This window comes from Antechinus flavipes, chromosome 6 (genome assembly GCF_016432865.1).
Source record: "Antechinus flavipes isolate AdamAnt ecotype Samford, QLD, Australia chromosome 6, AdamAnt_v2, whole genome shotgun sequence".
Taxonomy (NCBI): Eukaryota; Metazoa; Chordata; class Mammalia; order Dasyuromorphia; family Dasyuridae; genus Antechinus; species Antechinus flavipes.
In genome coordinates, this window is record NC_067403.1 from 180307510 (window position 1) to 180326753 (window position 19244).

The 19244-nt window shown below is 35.5% G+C and overlaps 1 protein-coding gene across 3 annotated transcripts in view; it reads left to right on the plus strand.

Moving 5' to 3' along the window:
* Positions 1-19244, plus strand: part of PDE5A (phosphodiesterase 5A) — a 194408-nt gene that overhangs the window by 29302 nt on the left and 145862 nt on the right. For all 3 annotated transcript variants that reach the window (XM_051966434.1, XM_051966435.1, XM_051966436.1), the window contains exon 2: positions 13220-13811. In XM_051966434.1, the coding sequence (XP_051822394.1) occupies positions 13224-13811 (588 nt within the window). In that variant the 5' untranslated portion in view covers positions 13220-13223. The remainder of the gene's footprint in view (positions 1-13219; positions 13812-19244) is intronic.

The window sequence follows — 19244 nt, forward strand, 5'->3', positions numbered from 1 at the left end:
CAAATAGGGTTAAGTGGCTTGCCCAGGATCACACACAGTTACCAAGTGTCAGAAGCCAGATCTGAATTCATAAAGCTGAGTCTTTCAGAATCCAGGCCCTATACTCTAACCACTGCACCACCTGGCTGTACCATGGGGAATGACCAATAGAAAGGTCTAGCACAGGGAATGAAGGGAGTGTTTATTGGACAAGACGTAAAAGATCATGAAATTTCCACAAATATTATATTTCTCTCACTTAAATATTTGTTTTAAATTTCCAGAATCTAAGTTTTTTATTCGGGATTTTGGTTGTTTTTGTTATTGTCTTGGTCTAGACTTAACTTTCATTATTATAGGGAACTCCTTCCATCAATGTAGTTAATACCTTTTCAATTTATCATCTCGATTTCCTGTAATTCTAAGAGGTTATCTGTTTCCAGGACCACATAGGTAGTATATTTTAGGAGAAGAACATAATTCAAAGCCTTCCTGATTCTAAGGCCAGCCTTCTGGTTCTGAGGTATACTATCTTCCTCTCCTCTTTTTTTAAACAATCATAGAATCAGAGATTTGGATTCAGCAGGGACTTCAGGGTGTATCAAGTCCAGCTCTCACATTTTACAGATGAGGAAACTGAGTCTCAGAGAGGTCATGTGATTTGCCCAGAGCTAGTATAGTAAATATCTTGGGGCAGAATTTGGCCCCATGTCTTCTACTTTTTAAACTTTATTTTATGAACCCACAATTCTTAAGTCCTGTGTCCAGTGTCCTATCCACTACACCAAGTTTCCACAGTCATTTAAGTTTAATAAAGAAAGGGAGAATTGATGAAGGTGGGAAATCCCTGGGAATACTACTGATTTCAGAGTCAAAATTTAGAATCGCATGTCTTAGTTATGGCACTGTGTACAATGTGTTAAACTCTCAGAATCTCAGTTTTCTTATCTCTAAAATAGAGGTAATAATTACTTAGTTTACAAGTTAGTTTCATAAAAATGCCTATACACATTGAAAAGCCCAATAAAAAGGTAAATTCTTATCTGGTTTTCTAGAAGATTTGTTGTACCATCTAAGTGCCCAAGAATTAATGTCTTTAGATTAAAATGGAAGTTTTCTAATTTACTGTTAGTTGGAGCAATGTCCAAGGCTTGTCTGTGTGTCACTAGTTTCTAGTCTGGTTTAGTTTTGTTCAAACATATGCTTTTCATGAACCTCATGACAGAAGCAAATTCTTTTGAACAAAAAAATTGTGAATTAAAGACTCTGTAAGATGGAAGGGTCTTTGAACAGAACTGTTCACCCAAAATGTACCTTGGACTTGCCTTTGTCCCTCAGTCTCTGCCTATGGCTTGACTCCATTTGAGTGGAATAACAGGGCTGTTCTAACTGGCTTATGAATCTATTCTTTGTTCCTTTTTTTTTAGTGCAGCTCCTTATGAGATACCTATTTCCATCAAAGAATAATTGGGACAAAGAATGAAATAGGAAGGAAAGGAAGATGAGCCCTTGCTGGGTCCAACTTTTTTCAGTCTTGTTCAACCTGATACCATGAATAGCTCAGTGGATATGGCCATTTGACAAAGCTCCTGGGTCATGGATTCAATTAAGTAGTCATCTAGAAGTCATGGGATTTTAGACCTGACAGGAACCATTGAGATCATTTAATATGGTTCAACCATCCTGGTTGATGCACAAGGGAATCCTGAAAAACTCAGCTAAAGGTCACACAAATAATTAAGGACATTTCTGGTCCAGGGTTTTTTCCATTATTACTGTCTTGTTTTCCCATTTTCAATGTCATTTCATTTTTTTCTTTTCTTTTTTCTTTTTCATATTTGGCATTGGCTGATTCTAGATACCCTAAGTTAGATGGTAGCATACCCATTTTACAGAAGTGGCAGGTAAGATACAAAGTCACTCTGATTTAACATCCTTTATATATTTAAATATTCAGATAATTGGTTGAAGAACCTTGATATTTAACTCCTAAATCTCACTGCTTTCTCTTACAGTGTCATGGAGAAATGAGATTGTTAGAGCAGACCAATCAGTCTCTATCCTATGGAATTACAAGGCTCTTCTGTTAGTTTGTATACTTTAGAATCTCTGCATTAGCGGATGGTGTAAATATCATTTAGTCCTGCCCTTACCTGAAATACAGGATGATGACTCCTGTCTATGACAGCTAATTGATGCTTGTCTAGACTGGGCTTCTTTTTTTAAAATTTTTTTTATAGCTTTTTATTTACAAATATATGCATAGGTAATTTTTCAGCAATGACAGTTGCAAATCCTTTTGTTCCAACTTTTCCCCTCCTTCCCCCCACCCCTTCCCCCAAGATGGCAGGTTGACTAATATATGTTAAATATGTTAAAGTATAAGTTAAATATAATATATGTATACATGTCCAAACAGTTATTTTGCTGTATAAAAAGAATCAGACTTTGAAGTAGTATACAGTTAGCTTGTGAAGGAAATAAAAAATGCAGGTGGGCAAAAATAGAGGGATTGGGAATTCTATGTAGTGATTCATAGTCATCTCCCAGAGTTTTTTCCCTGGGTGTAGCTGGTACAGTTCATTACTACTCTATTGGAACTGATTTAGTTCATCTCAGTGGGCCAGGTCCATCAGAATTGATCATCATATAGTATTGTTGTTCAAGTAAATAATGATCTCCTGGTCCTGCTCATTTCACTCAGCATCAGTTCATGTAAGTCTTTCCAGGCCTTTCTGAAATCATCCTGTTGGTCATTTCTTACAGAACAATAATATTCCATAATATTCATATACCACAGTTTATTCAGCCATTCTTCAATTGATGGGCATCCACTCAGTTTCCAGGTGCTGGCCACTACAAAGAGGGCTGCCTCGAATATTCTTGCACATACAGGTTCCTTTCCCTTTTTAAAAATCTCTTTGGGATATAAGCCCAGTAGTAACACTGCTGGGTCAAATGGTATATATAATTTGATAGCTTTTTGAGCATAGTTCCAAATTGCTTTCCAGAATGGCTGGATGTATTCACAATTCCACCAACAATGTATTACTGTCTAGACTGGACTTCTTAAACTTTTTCCATGTTTAATTCCTTTTTGCCAGAGAAATTTTTATGTGACCCTGCATATATAGGTATATAAAATAAGTATACAAATCAAACATTTACTGATAATGAGTCATAATTTCTCATCCCCCCACATTCAGTTATGAGATCCAGTATAGGTCATGCATCACAGTGTAAGAAGCTTGAATCTAGACTGCTTGAATACTATTAATGAAGAAGAGGTTAGATTTGGAAAGACAAATAAAAGATTATTAATTGGAAAAATCTATTTTTAAAAAAGAAGCAATCCATTGTTTTTGACTAGTTAGAGAGGTAGACTTCTGGAGTGGCTGAGAGCTGATATCAAATCAGGAAGACCTGGGTTCAGGTCTGGCCTCTGACACATGTTGACTGTGTGATCCTGGCCCGGTCACTTAACCTTTCCCTGGTTTAGGCCGTTCTCTAGCATATAAACCAAAGGGAAGGTGCTGACAACCCTCATTGGCAGATGAAATTTCCTCACTTTACTAATAAAATCCCAGGTTCTGTCTCCTATCCCTATCTAGTTATTAGTAAATTCTTACATTTATTCTTAGGAGATTGACTTCCCCCCTTTCTTCTTCTAGTTTCCTTGGGAGAAACCTGTATGGAAAAGAAAAAGAAAAGGATGAGATTTTTAAAAGGGGGAAGGAGAAGTTGAGGGAGAGATGGAAATTGGTGTGAAAAGCTGAAGAATGCATTTGTGGAGGGGAAGTATATTTTTTTGAATAAAGAAAAATTAGAATTTGATTTAATGAAGAACTCTTATGGCAATCAAGGTTCAGAAAATCAAGTATACACTGTCACTAAAATGGTGTTAAGAACTCCTCGGTGATCCAAAGGACCTTGCAAAATTGCCCTACGTGAGAATTTACATACACTGAAATTCACATCAACAAAAAACTAGCAGAAATGTTGCTAAGGTCCAGGGACATAGTGGCCAAACTCCCAACAGTGCCTGCCCTCAGGAAGATTACATTCTATTGGGGGGAAACAACATGTGCTTAGACAAATGAGTACTAATAAGTGATTTTGAGCACTAAAAGAATCTTTACATAGTGGAAAGAATATTGGATTTAGAGTCTGGAGATTGGAGGAGTCTGGATTTTAAGCCTTTGCATATATTAGCTGTATCCTGGGTGAGATTTTTTGAATCTCAATTTTCCCAATATTTAAAATGGGAATAATAATAATAATAATATAATACTATGACTTTAAAGTCATAATGTGCTATCATGGAACAAACAGAGCTTCCCTCCCATATATCATTATTATAAGATTCTGGGCTTTATCTGTGCCACATCAGCTGTCCCTGGGCTTTCACCTCACGGTCTGGCTGAAGCATGAGACTGGCTTTCCCTACAAAACTGCCTTGGCAAAAGGACACCCTCAGTTGTATTATCTTTGCATGCTGAAACTATCTGACCTTCAAATGAATTTGTCCCAGATACTTTTCTGACTTTCTTGGGTTCTAAAGAATACATATGCAGCCAACCTTCCAAGTTCTCATGAGAAAAGAGCTTTGAAATGGGACTTTAGATAAGTGAACATTTCCTCCATTGTTGGTCAAGGACAAAATGGAGAGACAGAGTGACCCATTGAAAGGTGGACTGGTCTGGAGGGCATCAGAAAACTCCTTTATAAGACTTATCAGCTTAATGAACTGGATAAGTACCTTAACTACTTCATCTGTAAGGTGAAATGGAGGGGATATGGTTTGCTAAATATCCTTTAGAATCCCTACTATCTCAAGATCTATGAACCCATGAATATATGGGTTGTGCCAAAATTTGGTAGTTCTATGATACATATTTTTATTTGTTTGTTTTCTTTTTTCCGAAGATACTTTTTAATGCAAAGTGAATTTTTTGACCCTTATAACTGGCTTCTACATACTCCATGTTGTGGGTGAAAGGAATTCAAATTAAAGACTTACCATATGGAGTGGGCATACTTGTGGAGGGTGAGGGATTTGGGTTGACCTTGTTACTGATTCCTTGGGCTGGATATTGGGCTGCATGGATGTGGTTTGAAGTTTATTTCTCAAGTTTGCCTTTTTCATTTGGTAACCTCTCTCTTAGCCATCACCCCCATAATGGTGACAGGAATGATTTATAGTCTGTACCCTTTCTTCTGTCTTTGGAAATATTTTTGATCTTCACAGGAAAATAGTGGTATAGGTTTTGACTTGGAAAGAGTTATAGAGGTCATCTGGTCTAGTCCCCTCATTTTATAAATGGGGAAGATGAGGCAAGGAATATGTGTCTCAATAATTAGCTATAGAACAACAAAGGAAAGGAATATCCACTTAATATGACTATATGAATGTGAAGCATATTTTGGGGGACTAATAATTACATTTCTTATGCTCGACTTTGCCTAATTTTGTTACTTGGATATAATTAAGGTTTCCATGGGTTGAATTATCATTTCTTTACAGAAATCTATAAAATCTTAAATCTATAAATCTAGCTCTTGTTTCTCTTATAAAACAAATTCCTGCTTTAATCCTGTCTCCTCCCACCCCCCCAAAAAAAGGGAAAAAAATACAAAAACAAATCTTCACTCTGAGTCTATTAGGTGGATAGCATATTCCATTGAGTTCTCTGGAATTGTAGTGGATCCTTGTGTTGGTCAGAGTTGCTAAGTCTTTCAGAATTTATCATTACAATGATGCTTTATGTATATATCTGGTTCTTCTGTTTCCACTCTCTTCCTTTGTATATGTTTCATGTATTATATTTTTTTCTTTTGTTAGAATGCCAGCTTCTTAAAGTCAGGCACTTCCATTGCTGTTGTTTTATTGTTGTTTTAGATCTTTAATCATGGAGTACATTAGCCATAGCATTAGAAATGCTTTGTTGTTCAGTTTCAATCGTGTCTTAGTCTTCATGACTCCATTTGGAGTTTTTTGAGATACTGGAATGGTTTGCTGGTTCCTTCTCCAGCTCACTTTACAGATGAGGAAGCTGAGGCAAATGTGTGACTTGTCTAGGGTCACAAAAGTAGTAATTATTTGAAACCAGATTTCAACTCAGAAATGTAAGTCTTCCTGATTCCATGCCCAACACTCTATCCATTGTATCTCCCTACTGGTTGATTGATTTATTGACTAGTTTTTATTCTGCCCATATACTATATATATATATATATATACACTATAAAATATACTATACTATATATAGCTACTATAAAATATAGTATACTATATATATAGATACTATAAAATATACTATACTATATAGTATACTATACTATATACTATACTGCTATACTATAAAATATAGATATTTTTTCTTCTAGATGACAAGCTTCCAATAGTTAGAGGTAGTAATTATGCCTGCTCCACCTCTTGTACATGATTAATATTCTCAGTTCTTTAAACCTTTCATCATGTGGAATGATTTTGTTGCTTCTTTCTGGATGCATGGCTCTAATATGGGTCTCACTTTACTAATACCTCTTTGAAATAAGTTCTCACAAGTAATGTAGTGCTGCAGGTGTAATCTACCTGAGGATAGTACCAGAACTCTTCTTTCCTGTTCCCTGCAGGCCTTTGTATTAATACAGGCTAAGACTGGACTAGGTAACCTTAGCATATTGATTGATTCATGTTAGAGATGTAGGACCTCAAATCTTTATGTCATCTTTTCAGCAGTTGCAGTGTAACTTTTTCTATATATGTACTAAAGTACAAGACTTTATTTTTTCTTGCTTTTTAAAAAAGAGTATTTTTATTAATTTTATAAATATTTTAGATCCAAATTCTTTTCCTCCTTCCAGTCCTTCCCCCAAACATGGGGAATGCAAGCAATGTAATATATGATAATATATTGATGATATGCATATATGCAAACAATATAATATTCACATACATTTGCATATATATGCAAATTCTTTGTTCAGGCATTTCAGTGGTATCTGACTTGGTTTTTTTTTTTTTTTTTAAGATATTGTATTTGTCATTTCCGTCTCTGGTTTATTTGACAAATGGGAAACTGAGGCAAACAGGATTAAATCACTTATCCAGGGTCATGTAACTAGTATATAAGGCCAGATTTGAATGCAAGAAGATGAGTCTTCTTGAGTCCAGGCCCAGAACTCTATCCACTGCTCTACCTAGCTGCCCCAAAACATGAGAAACTTATTTCTATATTAGCTATGTTATAAAAAAAATGCAAGAAAAATTAAGTGGGAAAAATATATTTTCCATCTGCACTTAAAGTTCATCAGTTCTCTCTTTGGATGTGAATAGCATTTTTCATCATGAGTCTCTCATGAGAATTGTAGATCATTGTATACAAAATAACTAAGTGTTTCACAGTTGGGCATCATTCCAATATTGCTATTACTATAATACATTTTCTCCTGGTTCTGCTCACTTCACTTTACATCAACTCATATAAGTCTTCCCAGGTTTTTCTGAACCCATCCCCTTGTTATTTCTTATAGCACAATATTTTCTGTCCCAATCATTCCATAAAGCAAATAGTATTTTGAGAAAAAAAAGCAGCCCAACTGATATTTACATTGAAGAAGTTTGAAAATATGTGCAATATGAAACACCTGTGGACTTCCCACCTCTGTATAAAGTTAAATTGGAAGTTTCTTCTTATCTCTGTTCATTCAAGTTCTACATGATTCTTATAATTTTCTTATATTCATTTTTAATTTTTTTTGGTATGTGGTTGTTCTTTTCATTTACATTGTTAGCATTGTATATATTATTTTCTTGACTCTGCCTGGCTTACTCTGCATCAGTTCATGATCAGTCTTTCCATACTTCTCTGTACTCATCATGCATATAATTTCTTATAATTTATCTTAATTTTAATATTCCATTACATTCATGTACTACATTTGTTTAAGCCATTCCCTAATCGATAGATACCCACTTTGTTTCCAATTCTTTGCTGTCAAAAAAATGAAGGAAGAAATATTTTGTTGTATATGGAGACTTTCTTCTTATCAGTACTTCCTTGGAATATGAGTTCAGTAATGGAGTCTCTGGTTAAAAAAAAAAATGGACATTTTAGTCACATATTTCCAAATTGCTTTCCAAAATGGCTGTGCCATTTTATAGCAGCACCAACAATGTGTTAGTATGCCTATCATTTCATAATTCCTCCAACATTAGTTGTTGCCTTTTTTATCATCTTTGCCAATTTTCGTACTTTAAAGTAGAACCTCAGCATTGTTTTGATTTGTATTTTTTATAGTGATTGTAGAGCATTCTTTCATGTGGTTATGAATACTTTATTAGTCTTGAGAATTGTTTGTTTATATCCTTTGACCACTTATCTATTGTATAATAGCTATTAGTTTTAAATATACTTAATTGTTTACTTATCTTGGATACCAAGTAATCAAAGTTATCTATTTTACCTTTTGTTATTATCTCTGACTCTTGTTTGGTTAAAAATATATCTCCCACTCAAAACTGTGAAAGTTATGTGATCTATTTCTCTTTCAATTTCTGTATAGTGTAATCTTTAATATTATGGTCATATATCAGTTTAGAATGGATTGTGGAATATGATATAAGGTTTGATATAAGCCTAATTTTTGCCTGACTGCTTTAAAGTTTTTGTCAAATAAAAAAAATTCCCTGAGTAATTTATGACTTTATTTTTAATACATTTTATGTTTTTTTAAATATATTTTATCTTCTATCTCTGTTTTTCTCACTTTCTTCTACTGCAAAATGAGGATAATAATAGACCCTACCTCTCAGGGTTGTTGTGAATATCAAATGATATAATTTTTAAAAAAGTGTTTTGTGTCGTACCTGATACACAATAGACATTTAATGAATGTTTTTTTTACCTTCTTTTCCCCTTTATCATAGTCCATCTTTCCAACTCATTAGCATCTTTGAGGTTCCTTATTCTGTTATCCAAAGAACCAATTAGCTCTTTTGCATCTGTGTCTTTTCCAGATCTCATAATTATGTCATTTGGGTCATTGATTAAAAAATATTTAACAGGAATATTCACTATGTTGAAGAAGGAAGATCATAACACTTCAAATCAGACAACTTAGATTCACATACTGAATATCAGGCTTGGGCCATAAGAAACAAGGAATGATAGAGTTTCAAAGAAGCTTGGGGAAAAATGTGTGAATTGATGCAAAGAGAAGTGAGCAGAACTAGGAGTACTACTTATAAAATAATAACAGTGCTGTTAAAAAAAAAAAAAAAAAGAACAACACAAATAAAATAAGACTTGTGAACTGATAACAGATTGACCAACCATAATTTCAAAGGACAGTTGATAAAGTACACTACCCAAGCTCTGAGCAGAGGGGTTACAGATTTAAGCATGAAAAATAAGATAGACTTTTATACATGGCCAGTGTGAGAATGTGTTTTACTTGAGTGTAGATATTATAATGGTTTAGTTTTCCTTCTTTCTCAAATGGGGAAAGGGAAAGTGAGTAGGAAAGAAAATAAAGGTTAAATTCCAGTATGGTATTTCAGTAAATTCATATACTATAATTTGTTCACTCATTTCATAATTAATGGGTACTCCCTTAGTTTCCAATTCCAGTGACTGCAAAAAAAACCAGCTACATATATTTTTATACATATGGGTACTTCTCTCCTTACTCCCATTGGAGTGTAAGCCTAAGACCACCCATTTTCTTTTAAGTGCTTATAAGCCATTCATTTATTTAATAAATATTTGCAACTTTTTGCGTAGATTGAAATGCTTATCATATCTATGGTTATCCTGGGGTCCTCAAACTTTTTAATCAGGGGGCCAGTTCACTGTTCCTCAAACTGTTGGAAGGCCGGACTATAGTCAAAACAAAGCCTTTGTTTTGTGGGCCTTTAAATAAAGAAACTTCATAGTCCTGGGTGAGGGGGATAAACATCCTCAGCTGCCATATCTGGCCCACGGGCTGTAGTTTGAGGACCCCTAGTTTATACCTTTCTTTCTCTTGTCAAGATCAGAGTATCATCTTGTCTGTTTTTGAGTCTAGCTTTCTCTTCTATTTTGTGCAGTTAAAGATTGTTGACAATGGCTTAACCATCATACCAAATTGTTTTAGTCCTTGGTGATATAATTCTCAGATTAGAGAGTTGGATTCATTTAAAGCAACTAGGTATAGTCTCTTTTTGAGTCTTATCTATCTTGGGTTTAAGTTCCTTCCCAGTTCTCTTAGATCTACTTTTCTACTTTGAATGTCATTTTCCTGATGGAGAAGATCAAAGGAGTCAGACAACACTGTCATCTATAAACTTTAGGTCACCTGCCATATTTATCCTTGTTTATATGGCCCTTATGACATATGTTGTAAATGACGATTTAAAGTGTACTCTTATTGGAATTCCGTTTGCAGTCACATTAGTCTCTTCAGTTGTTCTTCCTCTACTTTTTACCATTTTCCCCTCATTGATATTGTTACAATATCATGTTTAACACTTCCAATACTTTTTGCCCTATATTTCTTTTTGATGTCTCAGAATATATGCTTATATCAGGTGCTTATAGAAACTATGAAAAATATGTATGCTGTCAGTTTAAGTTCATGTGTTTGGGATATGTCCAGCATTCCTATTCTTAGTTATTACATATTTTAAGATGATATGGCATCTTTTTTTTCACTATTCCAGTTATATCCACTTCACTTCCCAGGGCTTGTTCCTTTCAACTCTGAATCTGTGATTCTATTAACTTGTGGAAGTCAGAAGAGCATTTCCCCCTGGTTTCACATTATTAGGAGATGGAAGTTAAGACTTTTATCTGGTGTCTTGCTTTTAGCTTGATAGGGCTTTTAAAAATGTCTTTAGAGCTGGAGTTCTCTGTTAATGATATATCTTTTATCTTTTTCTAATTTGATGATAAGTCATATCTCCTTTTGGTCAAGCAGCCTATATAGTACACTATTTCAATGTTATCATCTCTCTCTCTCTCTCTCTCTCTCTCTCTCTCTCTCTCTCTCTCTCTCTCTCTCTCTCTCTCTCTCTCTCTGTCTTTGTATGTCTGTCTCTGTATGTCTCTTTTTCTGTCTCTTTCTCTCCTTCCCTTTCTTCTTCCCTCTCTCCCTTTCTTCCTTTCTTTTTTCTCTTCCTTTTTCCTTCCTTTCATTCTTCCTCTTAGTCTTCCTCCCTTTCTCAAATCTTCTCCACATGTCATTGCTTCATACACCTTCCTTTCTCAATTCTGAACTGACAAACAATAACGTATTTGCTCTTTTTAAATGCATATCATTCTACTTCTCTTGGGCTCCACTTGCCTTGTAATTTGCCAAACCAAAATACCTTCCTAAGTCACCATTCCACTTCCAAAAAAAAAATGATGTTTCTTCTATTACATTACAAGCTCCTTGAAGGCAAGGAAATCTTAACTTTTGTATCTTTATCTTTAGGGCTTAGTGCAGTGCTTGACACATAGTGAGTACTTAATACATTCTTTGAAAAATATGTTAATTCACTCATTTTCATACATGTATATGTACTTGACATATAGTACTACTTCACCACTCCTTCAATTCAATTTTTTTCCCCAGGAAAAAGTGCAAGCTTTTTTCATGGTGGTAAAGAAATGGAAACTATCAGAATACTTACCAACTGAGAAATGGCAGAACAAGTTGTTATGTATGAATGTATTGTATTGTATTGTATTGTAAAATAGGATGAAGGTAATGGTTTTGGAAAAACCTGGGTAGGCCTGTATGAAGTGATACAAAGTAAAATGAGCAAAACCAAGAGAACACTTTGTACTATAACAATATTTTAAAGTTATTCAATTGTGAAAGACTTAGTAACCATCACCAAGACAGTAGAATTAACCATAATTCCAGCATGATGCAACATGCTAGCCACTTCCAAATAAAAAATTCCTGAACTCAGTACTGATTGAAGTATGTGTATTCCCACACACACATATCTGTTATATAGACATGGCTACTGCTAGAATTTGTTTTATTTAACTATATTTGTGTTTGTGTATTATATGTGTTTATACATATATGTGTGTGTGTGTGTGTGTGTGTGTATTTCTATGTGATAGGCTATATTTTTCTTGCTTTCTCACTGGATGGAGTAGGGGAAGGTGAGAAGGAATGAATTTAGAACTGACAATAAAATGAAATTGAATATATTTTTAAGTTTGACACATTCCCTGGAATGTCCCCAATGGTGACTTTCTACTTTGTTCCTTTGAGGCAAGATTTGATTTTTAGAAATAAACAAAAGACATTCTGAACTAAGGTGGATGATCAAGCCAGATGAAAAATGAGCTGTGATTATTAACTAAAAGAATGTTTTCTTCCTAGCTGTGTGACCCTAGGCAAGTCACTTAACCCCAATTGCCTCAGGGGGGAAAAAGAATGTTCTTTTAGGTCTTATAAATTGACTGTGATGTAAAAAAGAAAAAAAGGTAGAAGGAGTCTGGGTAGTGGCAGTTTTAATGGGATATGTGTCCATAGCTATTTTGAAGGAACAAAAATTGACGAGTCCTGGTTATTTAAGAAATCATCTTTGATTTGTATCCACACCTTTTTATGATTGTTTGACAGAAGAATATATTTGAAATATATATAATTACTGCATATACATTTTTCTTCATTTGCAATTTGATGGGTGTTCTATTTCCTTATGATGGTCTCACCTCTCCCTACCCTACCTTAAAGGCTCTAACAGATAATCTAAAACATCAGACATCTTTTAGAAAAGTCATTGAAATTTCATTTTGAAATAAATCCTTAGGCTTAACCCTACTAGATTTGCCTTGTTAATCACATTTTCCTTAGGTTAATATTAAAATTTCATTTTTATTCCGCGAGCAAAAACCAAATGATTGTAGAGGAGGCAGCCAAGATGTTTTCTGGGTTATAATTAAATAATCATCGTATGGATAATTGAGAGTTAATATTATTGAAATGCTAATTGGACCAAATATGTACTCCTTTTTGCATTAGAGAAATCCCCTGAGTTATACTGGTGACTGTGTTTCCCTTTCTTTATATCTCTGGCACATTGTTCGGTGCCTGGCTCATAGAGCCTTCTAAATGTTTAAGGATTGATTGGATTTTTTCTAATAAATCAAATACTTAACTGTTCTCTGATCAGTATTCTAAATGTGAGTTAAGTTCTTTCTTTTCCTTTCTTTGAAATATTGAATTTTTTCCCTATTTCATTTTGCAGAGAAATGGTCAATGCATGGTTTGCTGAGAGAATTCATCATATCCCAGTCTGTAAGGAAGGAGTCAGAGGTCATACAGAGTCCTGCTCTTGTCCTACTCAACAGAGTCCCCATTCTGAGACCACTGCTGCCCCTGGCACTCCCACCAGGAAGATCTCAGCCTCAGAGTTTGACAGACCACTCCGGCCCATTGTTGTCAAGGACGCTGAAGGAACTGTGAGCTTCCTTTGTGAATCAGAAAAGAAGGAACAGATGCCTCTGCAGCCTCCCAGGTTTGGTGCTGATACAGGAGATCAGTGTTCAAGGCTCTTGGAGCTTGTGAAAGATATTTCTAGTCACTTGGATGTCACAGCGCTTTGTCACAAAATCTTCTTACACATCCATGGGCTGATCTCTGCTGATCGCTATTCCCTTTTTCTGGTCTGTGAGGACAGCTCCAATGACAAATTCCTCATCAGTCGCCTGTTTGATGTTGCAGAAGGCTCCACTCTGGAAGAAGCTTCCAATAGCTGTATCCGGTTGGAGTGGAACAAGGGAATTGTGGGTCATGTGGCAGCTCTGGGGCAGCCGTTGAACATCAAAGATGCCTATGAGGTAATGAATGTCTATCTAGGATGGATGGGGGAAGTGGAGAAATCATTCTGTATTCTATTTCATTCAACAAATTCCATTCAACACCCACTCTGTGGATGTCTGTGTCCTAGGTGCCAGCAAGATATCACACAGGGGAGAAGGGGAAGGCAAATAAATACAGTACCAAAAAAATTGAGGAGGGAGTTAAGTCCTAAGACTTGGAGTGATTAGGAAAGGATTTGTGAAAGAGTTGGCACCTGGACTGAGTTTTGAAGGATTTGAATTTTGAGACTCAGAGGGGAAATATGGAGACCAGCTTCTGCAAATGCTAAGGGGGGAAATGGAAGATTGAGGGTGGAGCCAAGATGACCGAGTAAAGGTACAATTGAGTTCATGAAACAGTTAGGCTGATAGGACTGTTTAAAGATGAAAAGGAAGAAGAGTCAGGTCAGATCTATTAATGAGAATATTTCTGCTTCAAATCTTACTTGGCTTTTCACCAAACACTTTCTTCTTCAATAGGGTTAATAGTCAATGATGACTATTTTTTAAAATAGAGTTTTATCCTGTAAGACGGTGTTTTTCATGGCTTGAGCTCAAGGGTTGGGGCATGAGCCAATCAAGAGATAGGAAGATTAGTCACATCCTACTCTTTTTCAAAGTGGCTAGCTGAGGAGTTTGTCTCCAACATAACTACATCTCCCCTTGATACTACTATCCCCCAGGTCATTTCACTGCAGATGGACTGGTTCTGTGCCCTAGTGTGGTGAACAATTCAGTAACAGTTGCACTCCCCTCATACATTAGTAGGTGGGGAGAGAGTGTAACTCATAATCAGTAAATAGAGATGGTTTATGATCTACAGGGCTGATCTCATTACATATTTTCTTTTCTTCCAAACATTCTCCTGTTCCAACCTGCTTATTACTGTTAGTGCCTCTAGTCTTCAAGTAACTTCCATTCCTTGAATTTCCATTCAAGAAACTTCCAGGTTCCCATTCCTTCCTCTCCTAGACGTCCAGTTGCCAAATCTTAGTATTTTGAGACCTCCATAGCATCTCTTACAACTGTTCCCTTCTTTGTACTCAGACTTCACCCTAGTTCAAGCCCTCATGAGCTATTACATAGAGTATTGAAATAACCTCCTCATAAATCTCCCTGCATCTCAATCTCTGATTCATCCTTCACATAGTTAATCAAAGTGATTTTTCTAAAGCACTGGTCTGACAGTGTCAGTCCCCTAGGCAATAAACTCTCATAGCTCTTTATTGATTATGTTTCATTTTTATTTCCTCTTGTAAAATTTTTGTCTAAGATTTATGATATATGCAGTTATTAGTACAACAGTCAATGTGTATAATTGCAAAATAGTAAATACACATGTTGTTGTATGCTTAGAAATGTTTTACTGAGAGCAGTGTACTAGTGGTAAAAGTTTGGAGGCCATTTGTGTGGCAATAATTCATTTATGTGTTAGTGTCCAAGGAAAATGGAACAGATATGTTGATGGTCACTGATATTCTTTAGTTAGGAAAGATGCAGAGAAAGAACTAAAATTCGTTTCAAGGACAATTTGTTGGAAGGAGTGCCATGGCAGTATAACCAGAATTGTCCTTTGTTGGCCTTAATGGATTCTTGCAGTCTGCTCTTGAGAACATCATCTCCCTTCAGTTCACTTTTTAGCAAAGACTTTGGGCTCTAGTTGTAATGAAGGGGATGGTTTCAGAGAAACCTGGAAAGACTTCTATGAATTAATGCAAAGTGAAGTAAGCAGAATCAGGGGAACAGTGTACACTGTAATAGCAATATTGTAACAACAATCAATTGTGAAAGACTTAAGAACTGTGATCAATGCAGTGATGAACCATGAGTCCAGAAGATTGAAGAAAACATATCACTCATCTCCTGCCAGAGAGGGAAGGAGCTAAAATTGCAGAGACAAACAGACCTTTTTTGCTTACGGCCAATGTGGACTTTGTTTTGCTGGACTTGTGTTTATGATGAGCATTTTCTTTTTTCTTTCTTTCTTTTTTTTTTTTTCTTTTTTGGTTCAATGGGAAAGGTTTCTGAGAGGCCAGAATATCAGTGAATACATAAACAAATTCAATTTTAAACATAACAGATTTAGACTGCATGATTTTTGAAGTCCCTTTTAGCTCTATGTTCTGTGATTCTGTGATTTGTTTTGTTTGTTTGTTTGTTTGGTTGGTTGGTTGGTTGTTTTTTAATAAGTCCAGCCTAACAGAGACAAATAGAAGCATGCAGAGAATTAAAGCTAAAGGATCATAGAGTGATTTAAAGGGAGGTCATCAAATCCAATCCCCTTCATTTTATAGATTAAATTACTAAGGCCCAGATGTCACATAGCTAGTAAATGTCTGATTTGACATTTTGATTTGAATTTGAATTTGAACCCAGTTTTTCCTGACCTTAGGCCCAGTGCTCTGTCAGTTACACCAGCCATTCTAAATATCTTTGGTATCATGGATCTCTTTGGTAGTCTGATAAAGTCTATGGTTCCCTTTCTAGAATACTGTTTTCAAGCTTTAATTTCTTAATATAGTGCTTTAAGTTTTGCAAGGTACTTTACAAATATTATATTATTTAATCCCCACAGCAGCTCTATTTGGTAGGTGTTATTATGATTCCCATTTTGCAGATGAGGCAGAGGTGAAGTAATTTGTCTAGGGTTACACAGCTAGTAAGTGGCTGAGGCTGAATTTGAAATTAAGTATGCTTGATTCCCATCTAGTATTTTATTCACTGTGCCCATTATTTTCCTTTAAATTTTAAAATATATGAAATAAAATATACAAGATTACCTCCTTTCCCCCCCAAAAAAAATCTTCCCCCATTAGAATAAAGCTTCTTGACAGCAAAAACGATTTACTTGTAAATGTATTATTTATAGTGGTTAGCACAGTTCCTGGCACATAGTAAACACCATAAATTGTTGATAAACTAAGGAAAATAATTTTATTGAAATGAAGGCATAACTATATTAAAGAAGAAAAAAATAAGTTCATGGTGGTCCAGTTAGAAACCGCTCTTTCCAATGTGATTCTATTTGCCATGGGACCTTGATGAAGTGATTTTGCATTTGTGACATTATGGATGCATTGTGGGATGTGACCATTAGACATTCCTATCAGGGAACAGTCTGAACATGCTTATTGTTCTGTAAACTCCTGCGTGCCAGTGAAGTGATGATTTGCCAACTAGACTTGGCACAGGGCTTCTTGGCTTTGATATCCTCATTCTTTATCTGTTTGCATGTAATTAGTATATTGTTTACATTATAGAATTAGATAATGGTTTTTTTACTCTGCCTTCAGCAGAAAATTTTTAACTGCACAAAGGGCTTCTAACCTTGCCATAGGTTTCTGAATAGGTTTCTAATTAACCTTGGAATTGTTTGTTTGTAGGAATGGTTTTTAAATTATTGAACCATGAACATCTCATGCCTCCCAACCAAGATTGTTAAGAGTCAGCATTTAAAAATTTATAGTAGAAAGTATGCCTTTTCCTCATTTAGGAATAATAATTATAATAATAAGAACAACAAAAATAATTAATAATAATGGTAATAGCTATCATTTATATAGCACTTGAAGGTTTGCTAAGTAAGCACTTGACAAATATTATCTCATTTAATCCTCACAATGACTCTGAGAGGTCACCAGTCCTATTTTTATCTCATTTATTCCTTACTTTATCCTCAGATGAGGAAATTGAGACTTAGAGAAAGGCTCACACAGAAAGTATTGGAGAGGGACAGATACTTTTCTTTCTTTATATTTTGCTAAAGGAACCCCAAAATCAGGAGAATTTGAGTTCAAATTTGGCTTCAGACACTTAATACTAGCTGTATGACCCTGGGCAAGTCAACTCCAGTTGCCTTAAACAAAAAAAAAAAGAAAGAAAGAAAGAAAGAAAACAAAACAAAAGAAAACAAAACAAAGAATGAAACAAAGCAGAATCTGTCTAAGGTTGAACTCAGATCTTTCTGAATCCAAGTCCAGAATTCTATGAACTGTACCAACTAATTCTTAATATGAATGGGATACAACAATGTAAGGTACTTTGGACCATGTAGAAATTACTGGAGATACAGTGCCCATAGTTGTGGAAAGGTGATGAGAATACTAGGTTTTGGCTAGAGGTATACTGAGGATATATTATGTGCAAAGCACTGGGCTCTGAGAAAAATACCAAGATTTATGTGACATGGGTCCTGCCTTAAAGGAACTAATAGTCTAACAGGGGATAGTAAGATAGGGATTAGACCTCAGAGTTTTCAAAACTCTATCCCCTAAGACAAGTCAGCATATTCTCTGCATTCTGTATCATTGTAGAGTAATTTAGGGCACTAGGAGATCAAATGACTTGTCCAAAGTCACATAGCCAGGATAAGTTGGAGATCAGATTCAAACTCAGGGCTTCTTGTTTTCAAGGATGGCTCACTATCCACTACAGTATGCTGTCTCTCTGAGACATCCATGCAAGTAAACATAATATGGAGTAGAATGCAAAAATGGCTAAGAGATACCAGATACTCCAATAGTTCAAAGACAAGGTTGAGAGGTCACTCCTGTTTGGCTTGAGTACAGAGAAGTCTTCAGAAAGAAGGGTCATTTGATTTGTACTTTGAAAGGTGAGAAGAATTTTCAGTAGTTGAAGTGGAGGAAGGAAAGGAAACTTAAGGCATAGGCTACACAAATGGTCTGGAGGATGGTTGCAATAAAGAACCTGTCTTTCTGAAGCAAAATGAAGTAGTTATTGGGTGAGTCTGGAGAACTACATTGGGACCAGGATGTCAAATGCCAACTTTAGGAGTTTGGGATTGTTGTTGTTGTTGTTGTTGTTTGAGTTGGTTTTCAAATTTTTACATTGATCAGAGGATGTAATCAGACTATTCTGGTCAGAAAGGTCAATTTGGCAACCACATGAGTAGGATGGTTTGGGGATGGGGAGATAATTTAAGAGATTATGACAACAGTCTAAGTGAGAAGTCATGAAGTTTCACACCAGGGTGAAGGCTATGGGAATGGTGATGTAGGAAATAAACTTTGGAGGTACTAGAGAAAGTACTTAGTAATTAATGAAATAAGTAAAGATGATTGGAAAGTTATGGAATGAGTCCAGGTCAGAATAAATATAGTGAGCTTTCTTTAAATAGGAAGGTAGGACCCCAGAGCAGGATCTGAGTATAGCGTACAGTGGTATGGCACTGGGGTAATTCTTATAGGAAAAAAACGTGAATGAATTTGAAAAAAAATTATTGAATGTTTACTCTGTGCTGAATACATGGTATTAAACTCTAAGGACATGAAGACAAGAATAAGGCCAGTTACTGATCTTACATTCTAAAAGGGATCTCACATTCTCAGGGATCTTACATTCTAAAAGGAGAAACAATATATATGTGGCAATGGTTGCCATGAAAGGCACTGT